Source organism: Pongo pygmaeus, chromosome 6, assembly GCF_028885625.2.
Source record: "Pongo pygmaeus isolate AG05252 chromosome 6, NHGRI_mPonPyg2-v2.0_pri, whole genome shotgun sequence".
Lineage (NCBI taxonomy): Eukaryota > Metazoa > Chordata > Mammalia > Primates > Hominidae > Pongo > Pongo pygmaeus.
This window is the reverse complement of record NC_072379.2, coordinates 63,461,559-63,488,786: the sequence shown is the minus strand read 5'-3', so window position 1 is coordinate 63,488,786 and position 27,228 is coordinate 63,461,559. Positions and strand designations below refer to the sequence as shown.

The window sequence follows — 27,228 nt, the reverse complement described above, 5'->3', positions numbered from 1 at the left end:
AGCCAAGCGTGGTGGCTCACGCCTGTAATCCCAGCACTTTGGGAGGCCGAGGCGGGCAGATCACGAGGTCAGGAGTTTGAGACCAGCCTGGCCAACATAGTGAAACCTGCCTCTACTAAAAATACAAAAAATTAGCAGGGCATGGTGGTGGGCACCTGTAATCCCAGCTACTCGGGAGGCTGCGGCAGGAGAATGGCTTGAACCTGGGAGGTGGAAGTTGCAGTGAGCTGAGATCATGCCATTGCACTCCAGCCTGGGCGACAGTGTCAGACTCCATCTCAAAAAAAAAAAAAAAAAAAAATATTGAAATAGAGTCTATAGGAAAAAAATCTCCTTGAATCTAGTAAATGTGGAATCACAAAATTGAAATAATGTGCATCTGAAAAGTGAATAAATAGATGCCAAGAAGGAGTGAGTCATAAGCACATGAGTTGTAAGAGGTTGAACTTGAGAGACCAGATCAGGCAATGCCGCTTAATACCATCACATGATCCTCCCCGAGGCCCTGTATTTAATTAAAATAGAGAGGGAGGCACCACAGATGCCAGAAGAACACTGTTGCTCTTGGTGGATGGGCCCAGAGGAATTCAGCGTTAAACCTTGAGTGCCTGCGTCCGTGAGAATTCAGCATGGAATGTCTCTACTATTTCCTGGGATTTCTGCTCCTGGCTGCAAGATTGCCACTTGATGCCGCCAAACGTGAGTAACCCTTAATTTCTATGTTTAACCCATTCTCTGGCCATTGACTGAAATGATGGCTAATAATATCCTCTGAACTAGAGGTTGGACTGAAGTTCTTCAGGAAGCATTCATCTCTGGCTCACTCATCTCTTCTGCAAACTGTTGGGAAGGGTGAAACTATAGCAAAATGCCTCCAGCTCCATTCTTTGCTTTCGGCTCATGGGAAGTAAAAACTATGCAGCCTTTCTCTTGTGAAGCTTTTTTTCCATTGCAATTGCAACCCATTCTTGCCAGACAGTGGTTGGGGGAGGGTTGGACAGCCTCCGGCCACAGAACAAACCAACTCCACCAACTAACTAAACTATGTCCAGCTTCCATCCAAAAGGGTGGAGACCTCACATGAAATGGAGTCTCCAATCTGGAGACAAACATACGAAACTCCACAGCGCAGAAGCTATTGCTCCTCCTGCGGGGCTTCCTCACAGACCTGCAGGAGCTTGCTGGGAGAGGAGCTGAAGCCCAGGCTCTCTACCCTGGTCAGGCAGGAGAGGCCAGGGCATTTTTAACAATACTGATACCCACGCAATGAAACTGGAATCTTTGGGAGTAGGGTCAGAGGATCCTTGTTTTAAAAGTTCCTCTTGGGATCTGCCTACGCGGCCAGGATCCAGACCACTGAAGCAGTGTGCAGATTCGCGAGAAGAAGAGAGCTGAGCCGCTGTAACCCTGGGCCTGGGATTGCGGGGACGGGATGGGTGGGAAGCGGCCAGAGGCGCAGCGACTTCTGGTCAGAGCAGCAGAGGCCTGAGACGTGGGCCGCGCCCCGGCCCAGGAGACCCCGCGGCCGCGCCCTAACCCTGGGTCTCCCGACTGCGACTGCGACCCTGGAAAACGCCTGCGTTTTTGGAAAGGAAGTCCCATCACGGGGAGCTGACCCAGTGTCAGCGCGTAGCACGTGCCGGGCCCGCAGTGCGCCGCGCGTCCTCCTAGCAGCCCGCGGAGCCCGGCGCTGTGATGGTCCCGCTTCCCACACGAGGACACGGGCCGCAGAGTGGGCAAGGAACTCGCCCCAAGCCACACAGCGGGTAAGCTGAGGAGGCAGCCTTCCATCCCGACCTCTGTCCTTCCTGCCCGGGTTTGGGGTTGGACAGGCTCGGGCTCCCCGCCAGCCTAGGGGCTGGGTCTCCAGTGGCTTTGCTCCATTTCCTCATTTCCTTCAAAACGAGGAGTTTTCGTTTCCTCATTTGCAAAACTGGGTAATTGTGTTCTTGTGAGATCAGCTGCTTGGCGTGAGAGACATGCATGGTGGGGATTGTTCCTACGGAGGCAGACCTGCACCCACCCTCAGGATACCTCCCAGGACAGGCTCCTTTAAAGACGAAGGAACACAGAATGGACCCGATGGGGGACACCTGCCCTTATTCCAGCCTCTTTCACCAGTCCACTTCGCTCTGCTCAATAAAACAGATTAGCAGGAGGCCGAATCCGCGCTGTCAGCTCGAGAGGAGTCCTCAGCCTCTTGGGCAGTGTAACAAAACCCAGCCATTCACCAGGTTCACCTTGTTCTGGACTAAATATTCTGCCCAGAAAAAATAAGGGCAGGCAGAATGTAGCAGTGTATCAAGCACTAAAGATTTCCTGCCATTTTCCATTCGTAGCTCTGAAGGAAGGAGAAGGTGTGGACAAGGTAGCTGGAGGCAGCCCAGCCACAACCTCTCCGCTGGTGGACACAGCAAGGAGGCCAAAGTGTGGAGGGAGAGTCAGCTGCAGCACTGGGTGCGACCTCAAATATACCTTCACATTTATTGCCCCCAAAACCCACCCCCACAGGCTTTTCTTTTTCTTTTAAAATCTGCTTACTATTGGGTTGTTTTTTTTTTTTTTATCAATTTTTTTAGAGACAGGGTCTTACTCTTACCCAGGCTGGAGTGCAGTGGTGTGATCACAGCTCACTGCAGCCTCCAACTCCTGGGCTAAAGGTGATCTTCCACCTCAGCCTCCTGAGCAGCTGGGACCACAGGCACATGCCACCACACCCAGCTAATTTTTGTATTTTTTGTAGAAATGGGATCTTACTACGTTGCCCAGGCTGGCCTCAAACTTCTGAGCTCAATCCTCCCTTGGCCTCCCAGAATGCCAGGACTACAGGCGGGAGCCACCTTATCCGGATGGGTTTATTTTATTTTTTTAATTTTTGTAGAGACAGGGTTTTGCCATGTTGCCCAGGCTGGTCTGGAACTCCTGGGCTCAGGCAATCGCCCACCCTCAGCCTTCCAAAGTGTTGGGATTATAGGCATGAGCCATTGCATCCGGCCTTTATTTTTAAATTCAACTTTTTATTGTGAGGTATTTATAGATTCACATACTGTTGTAAGAAATAATACAGAGAGATCCCCATGCACCCTTTACCCAGTTTGCCCCAGTGGTACCATCATGCAAAACACGACATCACAGCCCAGATATTGACATTGATACAGTCAAAACACAGCAGAGCTCCATCACCAAAGTATTCTCATGGCTATAGATGTATAGCCAAATCTACTTCCCTCTTTCCAATCCTCACCCAGTCCCTGGCAACCACTAATCTGGTTTCCATTTTTATCATTTTGTCATTTCCAAAATCCTATACAAATGGAATTATCCAGTATGTAACCTTTTGAGATTTGCTTTTTTTTTAAACCCAACATAATTTCCTGGAACTTTATTGATTTATTGGAGTAACTGCATCAATAGTTTGTTCCTCTTTGTCACAGAGCAGTATTCCATGGTATGGATGTACCACAGCTTGCTTAACCATTCACCGGTTAAAGGACATCTGGGTTATTTCAGTTTGGGCTATTATGAATAAAGCTGCTATAAACATTCATGTGCAGATCTCTGTGAGAATATCAGTTTTGTTTCTCTGGGATGCATGCCAAAGGGTATAATTTCTTGGTTGTATGATAGTTGCATGTTTAGTTTTGCAAGAAACTAATAGAGTGGCTGTACCATTTTACATTTCCACTAGCAATGTGTGAGCAATCCAGTTTCTCTACATCCTTGCAAGCATTTGATGTTGTCACTGCTTTTTAGTTAAGTCTTACTGATAGGGATATAGTGATATTTCACTACTGGCTAATGATGTTGAATATCTTCTTGTGTGTTTATTTGCCACGAGATGAATGAAATGGTGAAATATCATTTCATTAATTTTTACCAATTTTTCTAATTGAATCCCGTAGTTTTCTTATAGTGAGTTTTGAAAATTCTTTATATATTCTAAATACTAGTCCTTTATTGGAAGTGTAGTTTACAGATAATTTCTCCCAGTCTGTAGCTTGCCTTTTCATCCTCTTTCATGTCATGTTTCAGAGAGCAAAGGTTTTTTATTTTAATGAGTTCCAATTTCCTGTTATGGGTTGTGTTCGTGTCAAGTCTAAGAATTCTTGCCTAGTCCTAGATCCTGAAGATTTCACCTATGCTTTTTGCTTTTTTACACCACCATATGTTGAAAAGGCTATCTTCCCTCCATTGGATTGTTTTTGCATCTTTGTCCAAAATCAAGGTGGGCACTGTAGTGCTTGCCCGTGGTCCTAGCTAATTGGAAGTCTGGGGCAGGTAGATCACTTAAGCCCAGGAGTTTGAGTCCAGCCTGAGCAACATAGTGAGACCCCCATCTCTTAAAAAAAAAATTAGTAGAGCATGCTTGTGTGGGTCTGTTTCTGGATTCTCTCTTCTATTCCATTGACCTATGTGCCTATCCCTTGTAACTCTCCTTTTAAGTTTGTACTTTTCCTTGACTTCTGACATTTAAAATCAGAAGAGAAATCTGCGTTTTGATTATGTTCCTGGAAACAATAACTTTCTTTCAAGATCTAAGGAAGAGGAAGACTTTCTGGAACAGTGGAAAGAACTTGTCCTGGGAATCAAAAGATGTGAATCTTGATTTCTACTAAAGATGACCCTAGGTGAATCATATCATTTCACTAGGCCTGAATTTCTTCATATATAAAATGAAGGGATTTGAACTAAATAATCTTAGTTCTTTTCATATGACTCAAGTGAAGTTCCAATTACAAATATTTATTGATAAACACAAATGTCCTCCCCTCACTTAATGTCTATTTCCAAATAGGAGCAATCTCATAGAATCACAGGACATTTGGATTTTGTCAGATGTGAAGGCCCAGAGAAGACACATGGCCCGAAGTCACACAGCCTGTTTAATAACAGAACCAAGGCTAGAAAACATGTTCAATGACTCCGACTTCGCTGCTCTTTCCCATTCTCTCTGACTCCTGGAGAAGAAGGGAACGTGTTGCTCCCTTCTCCTACCAGAGAAGAGGAATAGAAGAAATAGGTCAGAGACATGCATCCAATATGGCTTCTCTGAGCACCCACTCAATACCACACCTCATGGAGGATCTCTCCCAGGATTTAAGAGAATAACAAGACAGAGTTTCTCTCCTCCAAGAGTCTATAGCCAGGCCAAGACATAGAACCATAGAAATTAATGGGAGAACAATTTAAGACCGTTGGCTGAGGAATACAGATAATTGAGCTTTGGGCTGTAACAAAATAGGCTAAGACATTTATTATCTTAGTCAGTCCCGAGGTAAGCAAGACTAGAGCAACAGCTCAACAGTTTCATTGAAGACTCCATTTCTTTTCATCTTTCCACTCTGACACCCTTAATGTGTTAGCTGTTTCCTCAGATTTGTGTCCTCATAGTTAAATATGGCTGTCATAGCTCTGGGCATCACATCATTACACTACCATCTCCAAAATCAATTCTGAGGAGGAAAAAATTGAGTTTGTTCTCACATATCTCTTGTTATAAAGGAGGAAAACCTTTCTCAGAAGTTCCCAGAAGACTGCTTCTCAGCTTTCATTGGCCAGGATCAAATCATCTATCTGCTCCTGCCCAAATTGTAAGGAAAGCTAGGAAGTGATCCTCTGGAATTTTGAACTGTTAGAGTAGAAACTCTGCCAGCAAGGGGAAAAAAGGAGGAGGGGTGCAGGCAGGTAACAGCTTCTTGGAGGCAACCAACCAGTCTGCTACAATTCTCAAAAGAGAGAGACCATGTGACCACCAGACTGGTCAGGCAAGGCAAAAAGGCAGACACTAACTCAAGATTAGAAAGATTTTTAAAAGAACTGTAATATTACAAACCTAGAGCAACCACTCAGAACAAAATAAGTGAAAGAGGTATCACTAACAAGCTAGTTGTAGAGATAAAATGGAATCCAAATATAACTCCAAAGAGTATAGGAAAAGAAGGAAAAAATAACAAGTGGAACAAATAGAAAACAAATAACAAGGTAGTACACTTAAATTTCATCATATTGATCATTACGTTAAATGTGAATTATCTAAACACTGCAACTAAAAGGCAGAGATTGCCAGACTGGATTTTTAAACATCCAATTATATGCTTTCTATGAGAAATTCACTTCAAATATAAAAATGCACACAGGTTTAAAATGTAAGGATGAGTAGAAACATACATCAATCTAAACATTTTTTAAAGTATAAGAATGGAAAAAGATATACCAGTTAAACACTAAGCATTCATATCAAAGTATTCTTTAGAACAAGGGATATTACCCCGGATAAAGAACATCAATTCTTATTGAGAAAAGGATCAGTTCATCAAGAAGCTGTAACAATTCTAAATGTATAGTATGCATCTGACAACAAAGCTTCAAAATACATACAGCAAAAACTGGAAGAAGAAACAGGCAATTGGAAAAACCACAATATAGTTGGAGATTTCAAGATTTCTCTCTCAGTAATTGAAATAACAAGTAGAAAATAAGTAGGAGCACAGAAAACTCAAAAAACACTATCAACTAGATTGACATAAATGACATTTAAAAAGAAAACACTCTACCCAACAAATGTAGACTACACAAAGTATATGGAACATTCACTAAGACAGACCATTAAAAAGCTGTTTATCAGTAAACTTCCTGGTACTAGTACGGGTCGCTTGGAATCCTAAAGGCATTCCTGAGCCTGGCATTCCTTTAGCCAAGTGAGTAGTTCAGAATGGGAACAAAAATGCAAAAATCTGAAGATTATTGGCATCAGTGTTTTCCTAATAATATTGTATCGAATTTAAATATTCAGAGGATGTGTATTGAGAAGCCAAGTGATGGCTAAAAAATGTTCACTTTCAAAATTTTTCTTTGATTCATTTAAAGTTCATAAAGACATAGGGTCTGAATGCTTGTAATCAAGGTATTTCCAGGAGACTTCCTTTAAAAAACAAAGCACCCTCTGTTTACTTGATGCACTGAATATATTATGTATGTGCTTTTCAACAGTAAGAAATAAAAAGTTTCTTTAACCACTGTGAGGTGATTACTAAATGAAGAATGGAATTTGTTTTTCGAATATTGATACAGGATTTCATGATGTGCTGGGCAATGAAAGACCTTCTGCTTACATGAGGGAGCACAATCAGTTAAATGGCTGGTCTTCTGACGAAAATGACTGGAATGAAAAACTCTACCCAGTGTGGAAGAGGGGAGACATGAGGTGGAAAAACTCCTGGAAGGGTAAGTCTAAATATTCAACCCAAACACCTGCAATTTCCTACTTCAGTAAGTCTTATAGATGGTAAAGCCTTTTAGATCACACGGCTCACGTCATTTCCACGAATGACAGTGCTCTCATTACCAAGTGGGGAGGCACCTGGATTTGGCAATATTTTTAGCCCAACACTATCACTTCCTAAGCCACAAGTAATCTCCTTAGAAATTTCCACACTGGTAGCTCTTGGAATGCTTTTGAAGAGTGAGCAGATTTAGCTTTAAACCTATTTAACCAACCTGGGAATGATCATCTTCAGAAACCCAGTCACCCCAAAGCCATTTTTACTGTCTCAAAGGTGTGGCTTATCAGAAATGGAAAATCTTTCTTTTTAGATGAAAGAATGCATCCTTCAGCCATTGGTTTTGAGATTTAAAAATATAAACTTCTAAAACTTGTCTCCTTAACCCAACTGAGCTGATTTGTTTTATTATCGTAGGTAAATGTTCTTGCTGTGATTAGAGAATTCTTAACTGGTCTGATTTATTTTTTAATTTATCTTCTAGAGTGTTGTACTCTGAAAGCTAAAGTGAGGAATACAAAATATAAATTTAATATATTATAAAGAGGCATATGGGTCCTCTGGTCCTTATTAATAAAGTTACCTCTAAATGTTTATGAATGAAAGGAGAAAGATGCTGGATCATTGAGCCCCACTTTTTTATACCCTAGGAGGCTGTGTGCAGGCGGTCCTGACCAGTGACTCACCAGCCCTCGTGGGCTCAAATATAACATTTGTGGTGAACCTGGTATTCCCTAGATGCCAAAAGGAAGATGCCAATGGCAACATTGTCTATGAGAAGAACTGCAGAAATGGTAAGAACACAGTATTCTCCTAAACTACTGGAGACCTAGTTTCTAAACCTTAATGGTCACAGGTACTTCTGTAAGTGCCAGATGCTGCTGTCATCCCTTGCCACTGGACTCCATGAGCTGGATGACAGAGACAGTGAGTGTGTGGTGCTACCCAGTGCCTTCATCAACATCAATGTCAGCCAGACCTACTGCAGCAAACTGGTGGCTCTCCCCTGCTTGGAGCCCTCTTCAAAAGCCACATCACCACCTGCTTTTCCTTAGTGTCCAGTTGATTGGACAGAGAATACCTTGTTGAGTCTCAGATTTTGCTTTTATTACTTGGAACTCTTTTGGCTACTCAAAAAATAGCCAATTTGACAGAATTTTGCTGATCAGTCTAATTTCGGCTGACAAGGATTTCTTAAGCAAATGCTGTGTACCTGGTGCAAATGCTAAAATGTGTATATTTTGGTTTTGCTTTGCTCTTAGTGAAAGAAATAAGCTCTCTGTCTATGTTAAAGAGGACCAAAGGCACAAATACAGCAAGGGAAATTATCTTGTCAGAATGGTACATGCTCAAAAAAACGGAGCTAATGGCTGGATGCCATGGCTCACGCCTGTAATCCCAGCACTCTGAGAGGCCGAGGCAGGTGGATCACCTGAGGTCAGGAGTTCAAGACCATTCTGGCCAACATGGTGAAACCCCATCTCTACTAAAAATATAAAAATTAGCCAGGTGTGGTGAGACAGAGTCTCGCCCTGTCACCCAGGCTGGAGTGCAATGGTGCGATCTTGGTTCACTGCAACCTTTGCCTCCCAGGTTCAAATGATTCTCCTGCCTCAGCCTCCCACGTAGCTAGGATTACAGGCCCCCACCACCATGCTCAGCTAATTTTTGTATTTTTAGTAGAGACGGGGTTTCCCCATGTTGGCCAGGTTGGTCTCAAACATTTGACCTCGTGATCCGCCTGCCTCGGTCTCCCAAAGTGCTGGGAATACAGGCGTGAGCCACCGTGTCCAGTCAGCATTTGTCTTTCTATGCCTGGCTTATTGCACTTAACATCATGGCCTCCAGTTCCATCCATGTTGCTGCACATGATGGGATTTAATTCTTTTTATGACTGAGTAATATTCCATCACATTTTCTTTATCCATTTATCTATTGATGGATACTTCATTTGGTTCCATATCCTGACTATTTTGAATAGTGCTGCAACACAGGAATACATACATCTCTTTGATAAATTGATTTCCTTTCTTTTGGATATATTCCCAGCAGTGAGATTGCTGGCTCATATGGTAGCTCCATTTTTAGTTTTTTGAGGAGCCTCCATACTGTTTTCCATAGTGGTTGTACTAATTTACATTCCCACCAACAATGATATACTGTTGGCGATTTGTATGACTTTTTTGAGAAATGTCTATTCAGATCTTTCACCCATTTTTTGATTAATTTTTTATTGGTACATGATAATCATACACATTTCTGGGCTATGCATGATATTTTGATACATGCATACAATTTATGGTGATCAAATCAGGGTGATTGGGATAGCCATCACCTCAAACATTTATCATTTCCTTGTGTTGAGAACATTCCAAATCTTTCTCCTTTTTTTTTTCTTTTCTTTTTTGAGACAGAGTTTCACTCTGTCACCCAGGCTGGAGTGCAGTGGTGCAATCTTGGCTTACTGCAACCTCCGCCTCCCAGGTTCAAGCAATTCTCCTGCCTCGGCGTCCCAAGTAGCTGGGATTATAGGCGCATGCAACACGCCTGGCTAATTTTTGCATTTTTAGTAGAAATGGGGTTTCACCATGTTGGCCAGGCTGGTCTCGAACTCCTGACCTCAAGCGATCTGCCCACCTCGGCCTCCCAAAGTGCTGGGATTACAGGTGTGAGCCACTGCACCCAGCTCAAATCCTTCTTCTAGCTGTTTTGAAATCTACAACAAATTGTTGTTAACTATAGTCACCTAGATTCAACAATTTTAGCACTTTGTCATAACTGCTTCTTTCCATATATCTATAGCCATATGTAGATATAAGGATAGCTATATCTATCTATGTACATCTAGAGAGAGAAAGAGGGATTTAAAAAATCATTTAAAGCATCAAAAACAGCCAAGTATAATATACAAACCTTGATTGGGGTTTGTATATTATAATGGCATCAGGGCTATGTAGGAAAATGATCTTATTCTTAGACATGTGTACTGGAGTCTTTATGAATAAACAGTCATGATGTCAAGTGGGTCAGGAAAAAAACCTACAGATAGAGTGTGTCAAAATAAAAAGATAAAGCATCTCTGTTTGATTTGAATAGGATTGTGATTTGAAAACCCAGTAGGAAGAAAAATACATTAAATGATATCTCTACATTGGACTTTTCTGAATAATTGCTTTGTATAAAATCTTCATTGAAATATAGCAAATTCAGAAAAGTGCACAAGTCATAAGCGTACTATTGGATGAATTCTACATATTAAGTGTTTAGTTGTCTAACTACATTTAAACTAGTTACGAAAAAAATACGAAAAAGTGTTTAATTCAGTGATGCATGCACATTGGGTTTTCTGAGCCCAGATAACACTCATGGCTGGTTTCTATCTCTGTTTAGAGGCTGGTTTATCTGCTGATCCGTATGTTTACAACTGGACAGCATGGTCAGAGGACAGTGACGGGGAAAATGGCACTGGCCAAAGCCATCATAACGTCTTCCCCGATGGGAAACCTTTTCCTCACCACCCCGGATGGAGAAGATGGAATTTCGTCTACGTCTTCCACACACTTGGTTGGCTTTTACAAACCCCTAAGCTTCTTCTTTACCTTTCCTTAAAATTTCAACCTTCTCTTTTCTTACTCTATAATTGAGAATGATAACACAGAGAGTTAATAACAGTCACCCTGCTAACTTTCCTTAGCATGGGTGAACAGTGAGAGATAAAAATGAAATATTGGTTAACCTTGCCAAATCTCTAGGACACCGAAGAGTTAAAAAGAGAGAAAAACAAAAAGATTAAGCCCTTTTTCAAAAAATAAAACCACTTAATTTTTTTCTACCTAAAACCATAACAAGAAAAAATGCTAACACTTATTTATTTGAATGGCACATGGAGGCCGGGCATGTGGCTCACACTTGTAATCCCAGCACCTTGGAAGGCGGAGGCTGGTGGATCACCTGAGGTCAGGAGTTCAAGACCAGCCTGGCCAACATGGTGAAGCCCCGTCCCTACTAAAAATACAAAAATTAGCCTGGTGTGGTGGTGCACACCTGTAATCCCAGCTACTCAGGAGACTGAGGCAGGAGAATCACTTGAACCCGAGAGGTGGAGGTTGCAGCGAGAGGAGATTGAGCCATTGCACTCCAGCCTGGGCAACAGAGTGAGACTCCATCTTGAAAAACAAACAAACAAACAAAAAACAGAATGGCACATGGATGAGCATTCATTTATTGATTCTTTAGTTTTTTTATGTTCTCTAAAGAATTTTTAAGATTTAAAGAAGCATGTGCTATTTATTTGTAGGAAATCCTCAGAAAAGGTACAAATAAAAAATAAAAATTATCCATAATTAACGCCAGAGATTATCATTGTTAATTATTATGGTGTTTTCTTTGCTAGTATTTATTAAGATCATTATTAAGATCACATACACATTTTTGCTTACTATCATGAGCATTTGATGATATGATTTTTTAAATTTTTATACATTGTTTTAATGGCTGCACAATATTTCATTGTGTAGAAATAAAATAACTACTGTTCTGCTTTGACCTAGCCCATTCTGTCTTTTTTTAAATTACAAATGGTATTCATTTTGCTTTATTATTGGGGAAATGATTACTTTTAAAAGGAGCAAATTTAGCTTATTATTAATTAGGCTGCTAAATTCTTAGTTTAAAATGTCACTAGGTGCCACCTGGCACTGAGTATTTGAAAACTGCTACCAATCGAGCAGCCTCCAGATTACTAAATGTTTCATCTTTCATCACAGATTAGAGAGAGCTCCTCTTCCTTCAATTAACTTATTTACAAATCAGGACAAAATATTAACAATACATACCCATCGAACAGAGTATAAGTTATGTCAAATATTATGCTCATCTATATAAATCAATTGCCTTAAAGCTAACTTATTTTTCACTGCCATTACGACCCCATTAGCCAACTCACCAAACATTTTTTTGACTTGTCACTCTCATGACAGAATTCTGACATTTTGCATGGAGTCACTTATGTTCACTAACACTCCCGGACTCTTTAGCCTAGTAAACATTCCAATAACTTAACCAGATCAAATGTCTGTATTTAAAATCAACTTTCAGCCTAGAACTTGTTCTGTTTGTCTAACAAGACTGCCTTGAATTTCTGTCTTCCACTGAGGTCTCAGAGTTAACTGATATTCTCCCTCAGCTAAGTATGGTCTCACCTCTCAGAGCTGAAACTAACATTTTCCTCATGAATAACCCTGAGAGACATCCCTTCCCCTTATAACTTCTGATGGAACTACCCCTGCATCTCAAAGTGAACGAGGATTCCAAATCACACATCCCTCGAGAGACCAGTGTGTTTTTCTCACACGTTTGACGGTGTGATAAACGGGGTCTTGAAACACCCAGTCTCGAAAGCATTCAACCTAAGATACCCAGTCAGTGACAGGTCTAAACCAGGCCCCCTGGCAGGATTAGAAAAGTTCTTGATTTGGGAATGATAGTAAGAGGAGTTACAGAGTTTTAAAATTTGTTTAAATGTCCTTGACCCCTGAAGGAGAGGAATTACTTCCACCTGTTAGCTAGCAGCAGGGAGGGTTGGAGAAAGAAAAGGAATGACTCGGGGTGTCCTAGGAAAGTGCCTGTAGAACCACTCCATTCTGTTTTATGTCTGCCATCCTCTATTTCATCACTTACTGGATTTTTATTTTTATTTTTTTGAGACAGAGTCTCGCTCTGTTGCCAGGCTGGAGCACAGTGGCACGATCTCAGCTCACTGCAATCTCTGCTCCGGGTTCAAGCAATTTGTCTGCCCCAGCCTCCTGAGTAGCTTGGATTACAGGCTCACACCACCACACCTAGCTAATTTTTTGTATTTTAGTAGAGACGGGGTTTCACCATGTTGGCCAGGATGGTCTCCATCTGCTGACCTCGTGATCCGCCTGCCTCGGCCTCCCAAAGTGCTGGAATTACAGGCATGAGCTACCACGCCTAGCCACTTGCTGTATTTTTATATACAAATACTATTAGGAGATGGAGGATTCCAGTCCCCTTTTAAAAATCCACTTAATAATATAGCGGAAATAGTAACAAAAATAAGGTAGGTTATTTGATAAATAATTTTTTTAACTCTTCTGGACACCTCATCATTATATTAAATGTATTTTCTATGGGGAAAACATGTATTTCAAGTGCCAAATTACTTAGCACAAAAAGCATTTATTTGTAAACTAAGGGCTAACTGTATTATGCCAGTTAGCCCTTAGTTTAACAGCTAAGGCTGTTAAAAAAAATTAAACAGCTTTTTTTATTTTAACCAACTATATACAATTACATGTATATAACTGCGGGTTTGTTTTATAAGATTTTACATTAAAATGAGCACCATCTCCCTTTCTGAAGCAGCACCATAGGCCCATCCTATTTTCCCTCCTCAGAGCAATCTATAAATGGTGGTAGCTAGTCTTTAAGGAACAGCTTCCTATAATGATAATGTAATGCAGCCAATAACTAAAAATTTCCGTCCTCCCGAAGGTCAGTATTTCCAGAAATTGGGACGATGTTCAGTGAGAGTCTCTGTGAACACAGCCAATGTGACACTTGGGCCTCAACTCATGGAAGTGACTGTCTACAGAAGACATGGACGGGCATATGTTCCCATCGCACAAGTGAAAGATGTGTACGTGGTAACAGGTGAGTGGTGTGAACTCTAACTGAGGATGAGGCACTTCATTCTGTTGACGTCAATGGGTTAAAAAAGAGTTAAGGCCAAGTGTTCGGGGTTAGGTTATGATTCATCTGGCCCACCTAACCTTAATTAGTTGTAGTTCAACTGTTTTCCAGAATAGCTTAGGGAAACCCCAGAAAACTTGCATGTGAAAAGGAAAATAATGCTAAATTATCCCTCATTTTAATATTTCAACCTAAAAGCATCATCGAAGCCCTCCACTTACAATCAAGCAGTCATGCATTCTTTCTTTCTTTGGGGGGTGTATCTTTTAGATCAGATTCCTGTATTTGTGACTATGTCCCAGAAGAACGATCGAAATTCATCCGATGAAACCTTCCTCAAAGATCTCCCCATTCTGTTTGATGTCCTGATTCATGATCCTAGCCACTTCCTCAATTATTCTACCATTAACTACAAGTGGAGCTTCGGGGATAATACTGGCCTGTTTGTTTCCACCAGTCACACTGTGAATCACACGTATGTGCTCAATGGAACCTTCAGCCTTAACCTCACTGTGAAAGCTGCAGCACCAGGACCTTGTCCACCACCGCCACCACCACCCAGACCTCCAAAACCCACCCCTTCTTTAGGTAAGGTTTCGCAGTGATCTTTGAGGGGGACTCCTTAATGGCTAACAAAATATTCACGTAGGTCATATTATTAAATCCCTCCTTAAGGGGATATTGTAAGGACTCTGCGGTGATTCCATTTTCTACCTGTTGATTTTTTAAAGCAAAGTTATCACCATTTTACACCTATAGAACACAGAAGAAGGAAGAATGTATTTAAAGTCACTTTGCAAATAGAATTCAGTGACTTGTAGAAAGCTCTTTGACCCTCCTCATTTGCACTGGCCCCTGCTATGTGTACACACTCCCCCCTCTTCTGTCACATTTTTGTTTATCTCCCATTTTTTATGGCTATGAGAAGGCACACTGGCTCCTTATAAACAATCAGGCCATTTCTATGTTCCTTCCTCTCCCCCACTAATTTCTTTCCCTACCCTGCCCACACCCACCCAGTGTCCATGAAAACACAGCTGTACTTGAAAGCAATTTCCAAATGGTCCAAGAAAGAATGCAGCTTGAGAGTATGTCTGGGTTAGCAAGCTGCAGTGACTCCTGACATTAAAATTGTGCTGCATCGTATGTTTATTGTGGCACTATTCCCAATAGCAAAGACTTGGAATGAACCCAAATGTCCATCAATGATAGACTGGATTACGAAAATGTGGCACATATACACCATAGAATACTATGCAGTCATAAAAAAGGATGAGCTTTTGTCCTTTATAGGGACATGGATGAAGCTGGAAACCATCATTCTGAGCAAACTATCACAAGGACAGAAAACCAAACACCGCACGTTCTCATTTATAGGTGGGAATTGAACAATGAGAACACTTGGACACAGGGTGGGGAACATCCATACCAGGGCCTGTCAGGGGGTAGAGGGAGGAAGGCGGGATGGCATTAAGAGAAATACCTATTGTAAATGACGAGTTAATGGGTGCAGCACACCAACATGGCACATGTATACATATGTAACAAACCTGCACATTGTGCACATGTACCCTAGAACTTAAAGTATAATTTTAAAAAAAGAGTAAAATAAAAATAAAACTGTGCTGCATATAAGGCATGATTAATTCAATACCACCCTGTATTAATAGTCTGGGGACATTCAAGAAGTCCTTAAGAGGCCACTTTGGGTAGCACTGGCTTCCATCTGATTCCCCACGCTACCCCATGCCATCACCACCCTTTCCCCACTGGGCCAGTTGCACTCAGCACCCCAGGATCCCGGGGATAGCAATAGGCCGACATCCTCTCACTGGTCACAAGAGGGCGCCATGGACCAAGCCCACGACGGTCCATCATGACGTCTGGGGCTTCTTTTCTTGTTTTTACAAAATCCTGTTTGTTATAAATTATAAAGTTTTACAATAAGATGTTAGTAATAAAATGAGAACTTGTTAAATCAAGCATATCTAAGTCAAGACAACACAAGTTATCACTGATTTTGATTATCTCAAAAATGTTTTAAATTACAAAGTTTATGCATGTTCCTTAGTAAAAATTAAAACAATATAGATGTCTAGAGTAAAAAGCAAAAGTCCCCACTCATACTCTCCTCCCAAGAGTTAAACCCTGTTAATAATTGGGAAGATTTCTTTCCAGATCTTTTTCTATGCATTTATAAACATATACTATATATACACATAAGGTTTGTTGTTTTGGTTGTGTAAATGGGTTCATTTACACAAGAGGGCTATTCATATTGTTTTACAATTTGCTCTTTTTCTAATTTAACAAACATTATAGACATCTTTCCATTGTTAATACATATAAATCTATCTCACTTTATCCAGTGGCTGCATGGTGTTCCATAGAACGTATCTACTGTCATTTATTTCACCATTCTCTTTTTTTTTGAGACAGGGTCTTGCTCTAACACCCAGGCTGGAGTGCAGTGGCACAATCTCGGCTCACTGCAACCTCCACCGCCTGGACTCAAGTGATCCTCCTGCCTCAACCTCCCAAGTGGCTGGGGCTACAGGCATGCACAACCACACCCAGCTAATTTTTTTATTTTTTAGTAGAGATGGGGTTTCGCCATGTTGCCCAGGCTGGTCTCCAACTCCTGAGCACAGGTGATCTGTCCACCCCAGCCTTCCACAGTGCTGGGATTATAAGCGTGAGGCACCGTGCCCAGCCCACCATTCTCTTATTGATGGATGATTAGATTAATCCTAATTCCAACTACAATTATAACTGTATTGAACAACTTTAAATATACAGCTTCATTCTAGTAATCCTTTAGGAGAAGGAATTCTTTTATCTACAAGTATTAATGATCTTCTTTACAAATAAGGGGACCAGGTATAAAATTCAAAATAAATTACAGATGCCTTTAATATTTAAGTTCCAGAATGGTAAAAGACTTAATGTTAGGTTATTTAATGTTAGTCTACTTTGAATTGCATTTTTATTAAACTAGCTTGTTTTTCTTATAAACTATTTATATCATAGCATGTTTTAAAAATATATTTGAAGCCAGTGAAAAGCTATTTAAAATTTCTGTTGTAATTTCTCCCTAGTTAAGACCATAAGATATAAACTAGTGGGCCAGGCGTGGTGGCTCACATCTGTAATCCCAGCACTTTGGGAGGCCGAGGCAGGTGGATCACCTGAGGTCAGGAGTTCGAGACCAGCCTGGTCAACATGGTGAAACCCCGTCTCTACTGAATATATAAAAATTAGCCGGGTGTGGTGGAGAGTGTCTGTAATCCCAGCTACTTGGGAGGCTGAGGCAGAAGAATCACTTGAACCTGGGAGGTGGAGGTTGCAGTGAGCTGAGATTGCGCCATTGCACTCCAGCCTGGGCGACAAGAGAGAAACTCTGTTTCAAAAAAAAAAAAAAAAAAAGATATAAACTAGCAACCCCTACAAGTTAGTTAAGTTTTATTGCGAAGGAAAGCTGCCTGGCTTTATCTAAAGATGTTAGATCAATCATAATCAACCCCAAAATGCCTTAAACCAGCATCTCTCTTAGGGAGAGCGAGGAGGGACGTTTCTAAAAGGAGTCTCTTCTAGGGAGCATTTCCAGCTGTACAGGCCATATTAAAGGGCTTGGATGACCGAGTATTATATTATTGTTTGGCCAAAAAAATATGTTCTCTCTACTTTGGTAAGTGGCTTCTTAATAATGCACAGCCGAAAATAGAAATCAAATGCAAATGCAGGAGTGAGGCAGAAGCCAGTTGAAGAGGTGACCCAGGTAGGTGGGTTTAAATCCGAGGGCAGATGCATGTGTGCTATTTTTAAGTCACAGAATTCTCTTCCCTTAGCTAACAGTGCTATTATTTGTTTTTCAGACTTGTGAACAAATCTGAAAAAAAAAAAAAAACAAACAAAAAAACCTTTTGTAAGATCGATGCTAATTACTGTAATACTCTCTCTCTCTATAAAATAACATCATATCATAGAGAACTTTCCCAGAGGATCAAGAGCTCTCACACCACTCTCTGGGCAACAGGGACATAAATACTGAATTAAGGATGAAGTTGACCTTCTTTCTCATCTGTCTTTTAAGGTGTGCGTTTCTCTCCATTAGCCCTTGAATCATACCTTGACTTTATAGACACAATGTTTGCGAAGCTCCATATGCTTTTTTATTTTTTTATTTTTTTGGAGACAGAGTCTTGCTCTGTTGCCCAGGCTGGAGTGCAGTAGTGCAGTCTCAGCTCACTGCAACCTCTGCCTTCCTGGTTCAAGTAATTCTCCTGCTTCAGCCTCCCTAGTAGCCAGGACTACAGACATGCGAACCACCATGCCCAGATAATTTTTCTTTATTTTTAATGGAGACTAGGTTCCACCATGTTGCCCAGGTTGGTCTCGAACTCCTGACCTCAAGTGATCCACCTACCTCAGCCTCCCAAAGTGCTGGGATTACAGGTGTGAGCCACCATGCTCGGCCTCCATATGCATTTTAAAAGCATTCTATCTAAGGTAGAACCACTGACTTTTATTATTTGGTCATTTTTTAAGAAAATAAGCTTTACTTCATTTTTAGCACTAAAGTATATGCAGAACAAGAGAAGTTTTATTTTTAAATATGCAGGGTTGTGATTCCATTCTCTAACTTGACAACTAAATTCTGCCTGTCAAGAGCTTTCAAAAGAAGAAATTTTATGGTTTTCTGGAGAAGAGCTACTGAACTCGAATGCCCTGCACAAACAATCCTATTGCTATAGAGTAGATCATTTGAATCTCAGGACAGACAGTACGACTGTCTTGTCATTTCCAGAGGACTAATATGAAACTCAAGGGACATTCCCAAGAGGCTGCCACAGCCCTTCCTGCTGGTAAACCACTGCATTCGATCTAACACAGTGTCCGGGCCTTTCTGGGCTTTACCTGAGCAGCATTTCCCAAAGTGTGTGCCATGGAGCAGTCATTTCTGGACCTGTTCTGAGAACTGCTCTGAGAAGCCTGCTCTGGGCACAGGAAAATCACAGGGATGTTCACCCGCTGACGGTTCTGAGAAGCCCTGGAGAAATCTCCCAGCCGGCTTCACTCACATGTCACTAAGTTAGAGATGCAGCTCTTATGAGGCTTTGATGTCCTTCCCCAAGACTGAGTCTACTTCACATGTCTTTTGAAATTAAAAAGAAGATTGTATTTTCAGTATCGTTATTTTCTTTCTAGACTTTTTATCTTGCTAAAGGAGCAGCAATGTCTTAATTAGAGCCTGTTAAATTGTAACTAATAGGGCATTAGATTCTTTGCTCTAATTATATTCAAGGCTTATTTTTCAAAAATGTCTTGTATTCCCTCCTTTCCTTCCTCACATCTCTGCTCATCACAGTAAGACTTTTAGAATTTAAGCTTTGGAGCTGTGAGACATCCAAACAGGGAGAGAATGATCTTTTCCCATATTACTGGAAGAAAGAAACTGTGATTTATTAAGTATTCCCTCTGCAGCAGTGATGAGCAGCAGGTTTTCTATACTTTATCTCATTTAAGTTTCATAGTTCAGCCTCCAGAGGACAGCAAGTATTGTTCTTATTTTACAGATGAGCAAATAGAGGCAAAAACAGATTAAATGATGTGCCTATGGTCTCAAGTAGCTAAAAACAAGGGGAGCTGGAATTTGGGCCCAGAATACCTGCTTCCAAAATTAAAATATAACTTCATCTACTATGGCCAGGTTCATTTCTTCATGACCATTGTATCACACATTTTAATACAGTTTCAACCTTTTTTTTTTGAGACGGAGTCTCGCTCTGTCGCCCAGGCGGGAGTGCAGTGGCGCCATCTCAGCTCACTGCAAGCTCCGCCTCCCAGGTTCACGCCATTCTCCTGCCTCAGCCTCCCGAGTAGCTGGGACTACAGGCACCTGCCACCATGGCTGGCTAATTTTTTGTATTTTTTAGTAGAGGCGGGGTTTCACCGTGTTAGTCAGGATGGGCTCGATCTCCTGACCTCATGATCTGCCCCCTCGGCCTCCCAAAGTGCTGGGATTACAGGCGTGAGCCACCGCACCCGGCCAGTTTCAACCTCTTATTTGCTTCTTGTGTTCACACAAAATGTGGGATTATGCTTCCTTACATAATTTAGCAATTATAATCTCTTATAGCTCTCACATCTGTGTAAAAATTATGACACATTTAGTTCAAATTTCTATAACAATTTCCTAATATAGCATTCCTGATATTTTTCTAGAAAGCAAATGGCAAATGTTTAGATTTTTTATTATATCACATGTATCTTTTATGTTCGTAGCAACTACTCTAAAATCTTATGATTCAAACACCCCAGGACCTGCTGGTGACAACCCCCTGGAGCTGAGTAAGATTCCTGATGAAAACTGCCAGATTAACAGATATGGCCACTTTCAAGCCACCATCACAATTGTAGGTAAGGCTGAAGATGAAGACCAGTGAGGAAGGATGCTAGACTCCACCTAGGGTCACCCACTCTCTTTGCTAACTCTGAAGGGGTAGAGGTAGGTGGTAAGGGCACCCCTCTGCTTGTCTAAGATGACACCACACATGCAAGAGCAAAGACCCTACTCATTTCTGGATTCCCACCTGCCTCCCCGGCCTTCCTTCCACATCCTGGTGGAAATAAACCTTCTGTGAAGGCCACATGCTAATGAGCCTGCCCTGGGCCTGTATCCCGCCTCTGCAGCCCAGCCATCTGAATGGGGTATGTAGGGTAAAAGAAGGCTAGCATCGAGTTCCTACAATTTCCACTGTCCTCCCCTAGTTAATTTTCACAAAGTCAGACTTGTATGTGAAAAGGGGAAAGAGCAGGCCACCACACATGGCTGTGCATTTGGGCACAGCCCTAAGGCATACAACAGAGAAGACAGAGGGGAACTGAAGCCCAACCTGTGCTCACCGGTTCTGGGAGTGAGGATGGAGGTGGAAGCCCAAGCAGTGTCCCCTGAGTCCAAGCCACTTGAGAAGCTGGCCAAGGCCTGAGCCTGGGGCTGCGTCTGCTCAGGATTACCTTTTCCTGAAACACCTTCCAAGATGGAGTGCTACTTTCTGATGCACACAAAGCCTCTAGAAACAAAAATCTAGGTTGGACTGAAAAACAGTTCAGTTTTACTTTGGAAATGCTGCATGGATATGTATCCTAAGCTATGGGGATAGATTGCCAGATCTGATGTGTTTCTGTATGGCAAGAGGGCTGTCTTCCTTTTTTAATTTTTTTCACTTTCTGATGTATTAAGTGCTGTACCTTAGTCCATTCTGTCTTCTATAACAGAATTCCATAGACTGGGTGGCTTATAAACCAACCGCAGGAATTTATTTCTCGTAGTTCTAGAGGCTGGGAAGTCCAAGTTCAAGGTACCAGCGCATTCGGTGGCTGGTGAGGGCTCACTTCCTGGTTCATAGATGGCAGATGGCAGTCTTCTTGCTGTGTCCTCATGTGGTGGAAGAGGCAAAAGGGCTCTCTGGGGTCACTTTCATAAGGGCATCAATCCCACACATGAAGGCTTCACCCTCATGACCTAACCACCTCCCAAAGGCCCCGGCTCCTAATGCTATCACCTTGGGAGTTTCAACATATGAATTTCGGAGGAACACAAACATTCAATCTATACCAGAGTGACTGTTTGGCTTTGTTTAATTTCTGTTGTATTTCGATGTGTTTTTCTCTGGCGGTTATTTTGTTAGAGGGAATCTTAGAGGTTAACATCATCCAGATGACAGACGTCCTGATGCCGGTGCCATGGCCTGACAGCTCCCTAATAGACTTTGTCGTGACCTGCCAAGGGAGGTGAGTATATTATCTCTGACAGAGGCATGGGTCAAGTGAGGACCTCAAGTCTGAACAAAGGCATTGACCACCAGTTACCCCTTTTAAGTTGATTTGAATTCCTATTTACTGGTAACCCTAGACATGAAGGGCCCTAGGAGGTGCTATCAAGCACACACATGTTTTGCTACAGTTGAGCAATTGAGAAACCTTTAACAATTAAGTGGGATAATAATTATGATAACTGTTGGAACACTTAACTGAATTTTTTAACACCTTATACCTGTTCTCATATTGAATCCTCACAACAATCCTATGAGCCTCCCCATTTTACAGATGAGGCAACTGAGGCCACCAGTGATCACAAAACTTGCCTACCAATGGAATGCTGGTAGCCAGCAGAGAGCAGCTCACAGGAGTGCTCTTAAGCTCCCAGGAAGTTGTCTATGCTAACATTAATAGCAACACCTGATAATCCTCTCTCTTTAGAATTTACAAAGCTCTTTCCAATGCATTATATAATTTGGTTTCCTATGATTTGGTCATGACCATATGTAATAAACTAAATATAAATGAATGAATATATAAATACTATATCGATTAACTAAATATACATTAGCAAATCATTTGCATATAATATATAAATTACCTGATTAAAATATATATGTGTGTAAATACATAAATTAATCAGGAGAATGAGGTGGTATGAAGATGTGGCCTTATTTGGTAGAGAAGAGCTAAGAAGCTCTCCACCCTGGGGAGAGGACCAGAATGAGGGTGAGGGTGGCAGAAAATAGAGTGAAAGCTGACCCAGGGAGTGAAGCTGCTGCGAGAGGCCTGGCTGGTGAGAAGAGGGACTGTCCCCATCCCAGGCCCCACCCCATGAGCCCAGCATCAGAGCCTGGTCTCTCCGTCCAAGAAGGCTGCCATGAGACAGTGGTCAGGACAGCAATGGCAGGTAGCCCAGCATCAAGGACAGATGAGTCAAACCTCTTCTGTTCAAGTCCCAGCTCCACCCCTGTCTGCTTGTATGACCTGGACTCGTTAATCTCTCTCCCTGAGCTGGTTCATCATCTGTTAAACTGGGGTAATGTTACTTTCTTCAAAAAGCTATTGAGAGAGGCCGGGCGCTGTGGCTCATGCCTGTAATTTCAGCCCTTTGGGAGGCCGAGGCGGTTGATCACCTGAGGTCAGGAGTTCGAGACCAGCCTGGCCAACATGGTGAAACCCCATCTCTACTAAAAATACAAAAATTAGCCAGGAGTGGTGGCAGGTGCCTATAACCCCAGCTACTCAGGAGGCTGAAGCAGGAAAATCTCTTGAACCCAGGAGGCGGAAGTTGCAGTGAGCCGAGATCATGCCATTGCACTCCAGCCTGGGCAACAAGAGCAAAACTCTGTCTCAAAAAAAAAAGCTATTGAGAAGAATAAGCAAGATCATGTTATATAGCTAAAACTCACTCAGAACAAAGGTCTCTGAGGAAAGATAAATAAATAAATAAAACTCAGTGCCAGGCACATAATAAGTCCTGCAAAAACAGCTGATGCTGTTGCTGTTACACTTCTACAGGAACCTAGGCAGGGCCAACTATGGCATTTAATAATATGTCTGCCTAACACCCAAGCTATCTGTATCTTCGAACATTCTAGGGATGTAGAAGGAATGTAGAGGGAGTGAGCTGGGCTTCACGTGGTTTCCGTCAGCCCCTTCCCCTGGGGGAGATCTTTTTTTTCTCCTCCACCCCAGGGCCTCACTTTCCTGAGGATGCTCAGCACACAGGCTTGCTTAAGAGCAAATTATAAGACTAACAATTCGGCATCTTATAGTTTGAGTAACAGTGAGGTGGAATTCAATTTCGTAGAAATGTAATGACTTTCCCTTTGTAAAATGGATCTGACCTTCCTCTCTCCCCCTCTCTGTGCCCTGTGCGTCCTCGCCCACCTCCGCTGTTACAGCATCCCCACGGAGGTCTGTACCATCATTTCCGACCCCACATGCGAGATCACCCAGAACACAGTCTGCAGCCCTGTGGATGTGGATGAGATGTGTCTGCTGACAGTGAGACGAACCTTCAATGGGTCTGGGACATACTGTGTGAACCTCACCCTGGGGGATGACACAAGCCTGGCTCTCACGAGCACCCTGATTTCTGTTCCTGACACAGGTGAGGTTTGTTTTATGGCCATATGAGCATTTCATACTGCAGGTAAAGTGTGTATCCCATACTAAAGCTATTTAGGCCTTTGTTTTCAATGTTTAATTTTATTTCAGTACAAAATTCATTGAACTCTTATTAATAAGGATCTGAGGACTGGCATTACAATCCAACAGCAAATCTACTTAGGGAAGTGATGAGACATCTGGTGAAATAGTGGCCAAAGAAAAGCCTTTTGATGAAAAAAATCAGCTGTGATCATGCACCAGTAACAATGGGATATGATCACTGCACGCTTGAATAGATTTGTATTTCAAGGAGAAAGTGTAAAGGCCAATATCAAAAAATAGCAATGTTCTCCAATGAAACAACAACAAAGGAGAGGCTGATATAACATTTTCATGAAAATCCACCTGAGCAAAGATATGAAGCCTGGAAGAAAAATGAGACACAAGCTGTTCTCCTTGGTCCCTTCTAACTTACCATGCATCCTCTCTTTCCCTTCCCAAACTCCACCAAGCATTGCAGAACACAGTAACAAACCAACTTATTATTCCTCACATCTTCACCAGAAAAACTACTCTCTTCCCTCTGAATGCTTGGAAAGGTACAATGTTAACAAAGAAGACAAAGGAATTTCATTTAGAAATTTGCATTTACTGGTGGCATCCAACTTCCCCCAACCTCCATATTAGGGCTCTACCCTAATGGCCCTAGCTGACTGTCACTGGTAATCAACTTTGTTGTAAGATATTACTTGTGGCTTAGAAGAAGTGCTACGTGGTAGGATGAAAGGGAAAGACTAAGTTGTGTACATATTACAGCAGCAGTCCCCAACCTTTCTGACATCAGGGACCTGTTTTGTGGAAGACAGTTTTTCCATGTAACGGGGATGGTGGGGGATGGTTTAGGGATGAAACTGTTCTACCTCAGATCATCAGGCATTAGTTAGAGTCTCATAAGGAGCATGCAGCCTAGCTCCCTCACATGTGCAGTTCACAGTAAGGTTTGCACTCCTATGAGAATGTAATGTTGCCACTGAGTTGACAGGAGGCAGAGCTTGGGAGATAATGCTCAGTTGTTTGCTGCTCACCTCCTGCTGTGTGGCCCAGTTCCTAACAGACTGAGGACCCGTACTGGTACTGGCCGTCGGTCTGGGGGTGGGGGACCGCTGCATTAAAGCACTTACTTCACTCCTTAATTTGAGTATTGTCAGGTACAATCTAATAGCTCATTCACTTATAACTCCTTTGAACTTGAAGCCTATCTCATAAGGTAATATGTTCTTAAACATATATTTCCAGCCACAAAAACAAACAAACAAAAACATATATTTCCAGCCGGGCGTGGTGGCTCACGCCTGTAATCCCAGCACTTTGGGAGGCCAAGGTGGGCAGATCACTTGAGATCAGGAGTTCCAGACCAGCCTGGCCAACATAGTGAAACCCCATCTCTACTAAAAATACAAAAATTAGCCAGGCATGGTGGTGGGCGCCTGTAGTCCCAGCTACTCGGGAGGCTGAGGTAGGAGAATAATTTGAACCCGGGAGGCAGAGGTTGCAGTGAGCTGAGATGAAGACACTGCACTCCAGCCTGGCCAACAGAGTGAGACTCCATCTCAAACAAACAAACACAACAAAAAAACTAAAAAAAAATTTCCTCATTAATAATATAAAGGGCAGTTTTAATCCCATTAAAAGAAGAGATTTAATCCCATTAAAAGAAAATAATCCTACATCTAATTATTTGTGTGAGGGCTTATTGTTGGTGATATCCTACCTGCAGATTTAAAAGCAAAACCAACGATACAAGGGTACCCTGCTTCCTGCCCGGGAAGGTGTATCAGGGCCTGGGTGGAGAGCCGGGGAGGGTGGGAACTGGAGAAGGGAGCCAAAACCTCTGCATCCAAGTGGCCATGGACTTTAAAGTCATCATCAGAAGCTGCTAATGTTATTCCTCCAGTGCTGCCACAGCTCAAAGGTTGTTTAGAATTACCTTTGGAGTCTTAATTCATTCTATTACGCTTCCTCTTCACTGGCAAACCACTGATCTCTTATGTGAATTAGATGTTTCAGACATTTGCTTTCCTTTAATTCTTCTTGTAGTGAGTGATAACTTTAGGTGGGACCTGAGTCATTTTCAAAAGCCAAATAAAGAAAGCTCAGAATGCCAGGCACAGTGGAACATACCTGTAGTCCCAGCTACTCAGGAGGCTGGGGTGGGAGGATCCCTTGAGCCCAGAAGTCCAGCCTGGGCAGCACAGCAAAACCCTGTCTGAAAGAGAGAGAGAGAGAGAGAAAGAGACAGAGAGAGAAAGAGAGAGAGAAAGAGAAAGAGAGAGAAAAAGAGAGAGAGTGCGAAAGAGAAAATGAGAGCTCAGAAGGAAAGGTTTTAATTCAGTGGGGATTATAGCTTAATAGCTTGGGTTTCAAAGGCAGAATTTCAGAAATAGATCATTCTTCAAAGGCAAACCTATACACTTTTAGCTGAAGTGAGTTTTATGTATCGATTCAATGGATATTCATGAAGCACCTGCAATTCTTTCAACAAATATCCCTAAGCATCTACTCCATGCTCAGCACAGTTCTAGGCAGAAGATACAGTTCTAGATAGAGTAGAAACCAAGACAACGAAGTCCCTGCTTCTGTGAGCAGTGACAGATATTACATGGAAAACTTTAAAGGTGGTGATTTTTTTTTTTTTTTTTTTTTGAGGCAGGGTCTTGCTCTGTCACCCAGGCTGCAGTGCAATAGGGTAATCATGGCTCACAGCAGCCTCAACCTCCCGGGCTCAAGCAATCCTCGACTTCTGCCTCCTGAGTAGCTGGCACCACAGGCATGCGCCACCATGCCAGGCTAATTTTTTAATTTTTTGTAGAGATGGGGTCTCACTATGTTGCCTCTGCCTCCCAAAGTGCTGGTATTACAGGCATGAGCCGGGGAAGGGCACTCCTGTAAGGGGGCACAGAGGTCTGAAAGAGCACGGGGAGTATGGCCAATTTTCAGGATTTTTAGCACAGCTAGAAGTAAGTGGTGAGAGAGGAAGCTGGAGGCACGGCCGCCTGATCACAGGAGCCGTTCCCCACGGTGGCGCTACTGGGTCACCCAAGACCTGAGCAGGTGTCTCCAGGACGTGACATCTCTCCCCCGAGCCCTTACCACAGTGTTCCAGACATGCTGACTCATTCTCTAAATAGAAGATAAGCTGACCCAAAGACTATGTATTATTTAATAGAAAAGATTACTGAAAGCCCAGAGGGAGCCATATATCTTCTGTGATGCTCCCTTCCTCATTTATTTAATGGCA

The 27,228-nt window shown here is 42.2% G+C and overlaps 1 protein-coding gene across 4 annotated transcripts in view; it reads left to right on the top strand.

The window, feature by feature from the left end:
- Positions 1–423: 423 nt before the first annotated feature.
- GPNMB (glycoprotein nmb) overlaps positions 424–27,228 on the top strand; it is a 28,456-nt gene continuing 1,651 nt past the window's right edge. The window contains exons 1-9 of one of the 4 annotated variants that reach the window (XM_054494853.2): positions 424–699; positions 7,072–7,224; positions 7,931–8,074; positions 10,671–10,844; positions 13,797–13,955; positions 14,265–14,582; positions 20,316–20,414; positions 21,686–21,788; positions 23,723–23,931. In XM_054494853.2, coding sequence (XP_054350828.1) covers positions 630–699; positions 7,072–7,224; positions 7,931–8,074; positions 10,671–10,844; positions 13,797–13,955; positions 14,265–14,582; positions 20,316–20,414; positions 21,686–21,788; positions 23,723–23,931 — 1,429 coding nt within the window. In that variant the 5' untranslated portion in view covers positions 424–629. Of the gene's footprint in view, positions 700–7,071; positions 7,225–7,930; positions 8,075–10,670; positions 10,845–13,796; positions 13,956–14,264; positions 14,583–20,279; positions 20,415–21,685; positions 21,789–23,722; positions 23,932–27,228 lie in introns of all 4 variants that reach the window. The other 3 variants (XM_054494852.2, XM_054494855.2, XM_054494854.2) reach the window with 3 other exon arrangements.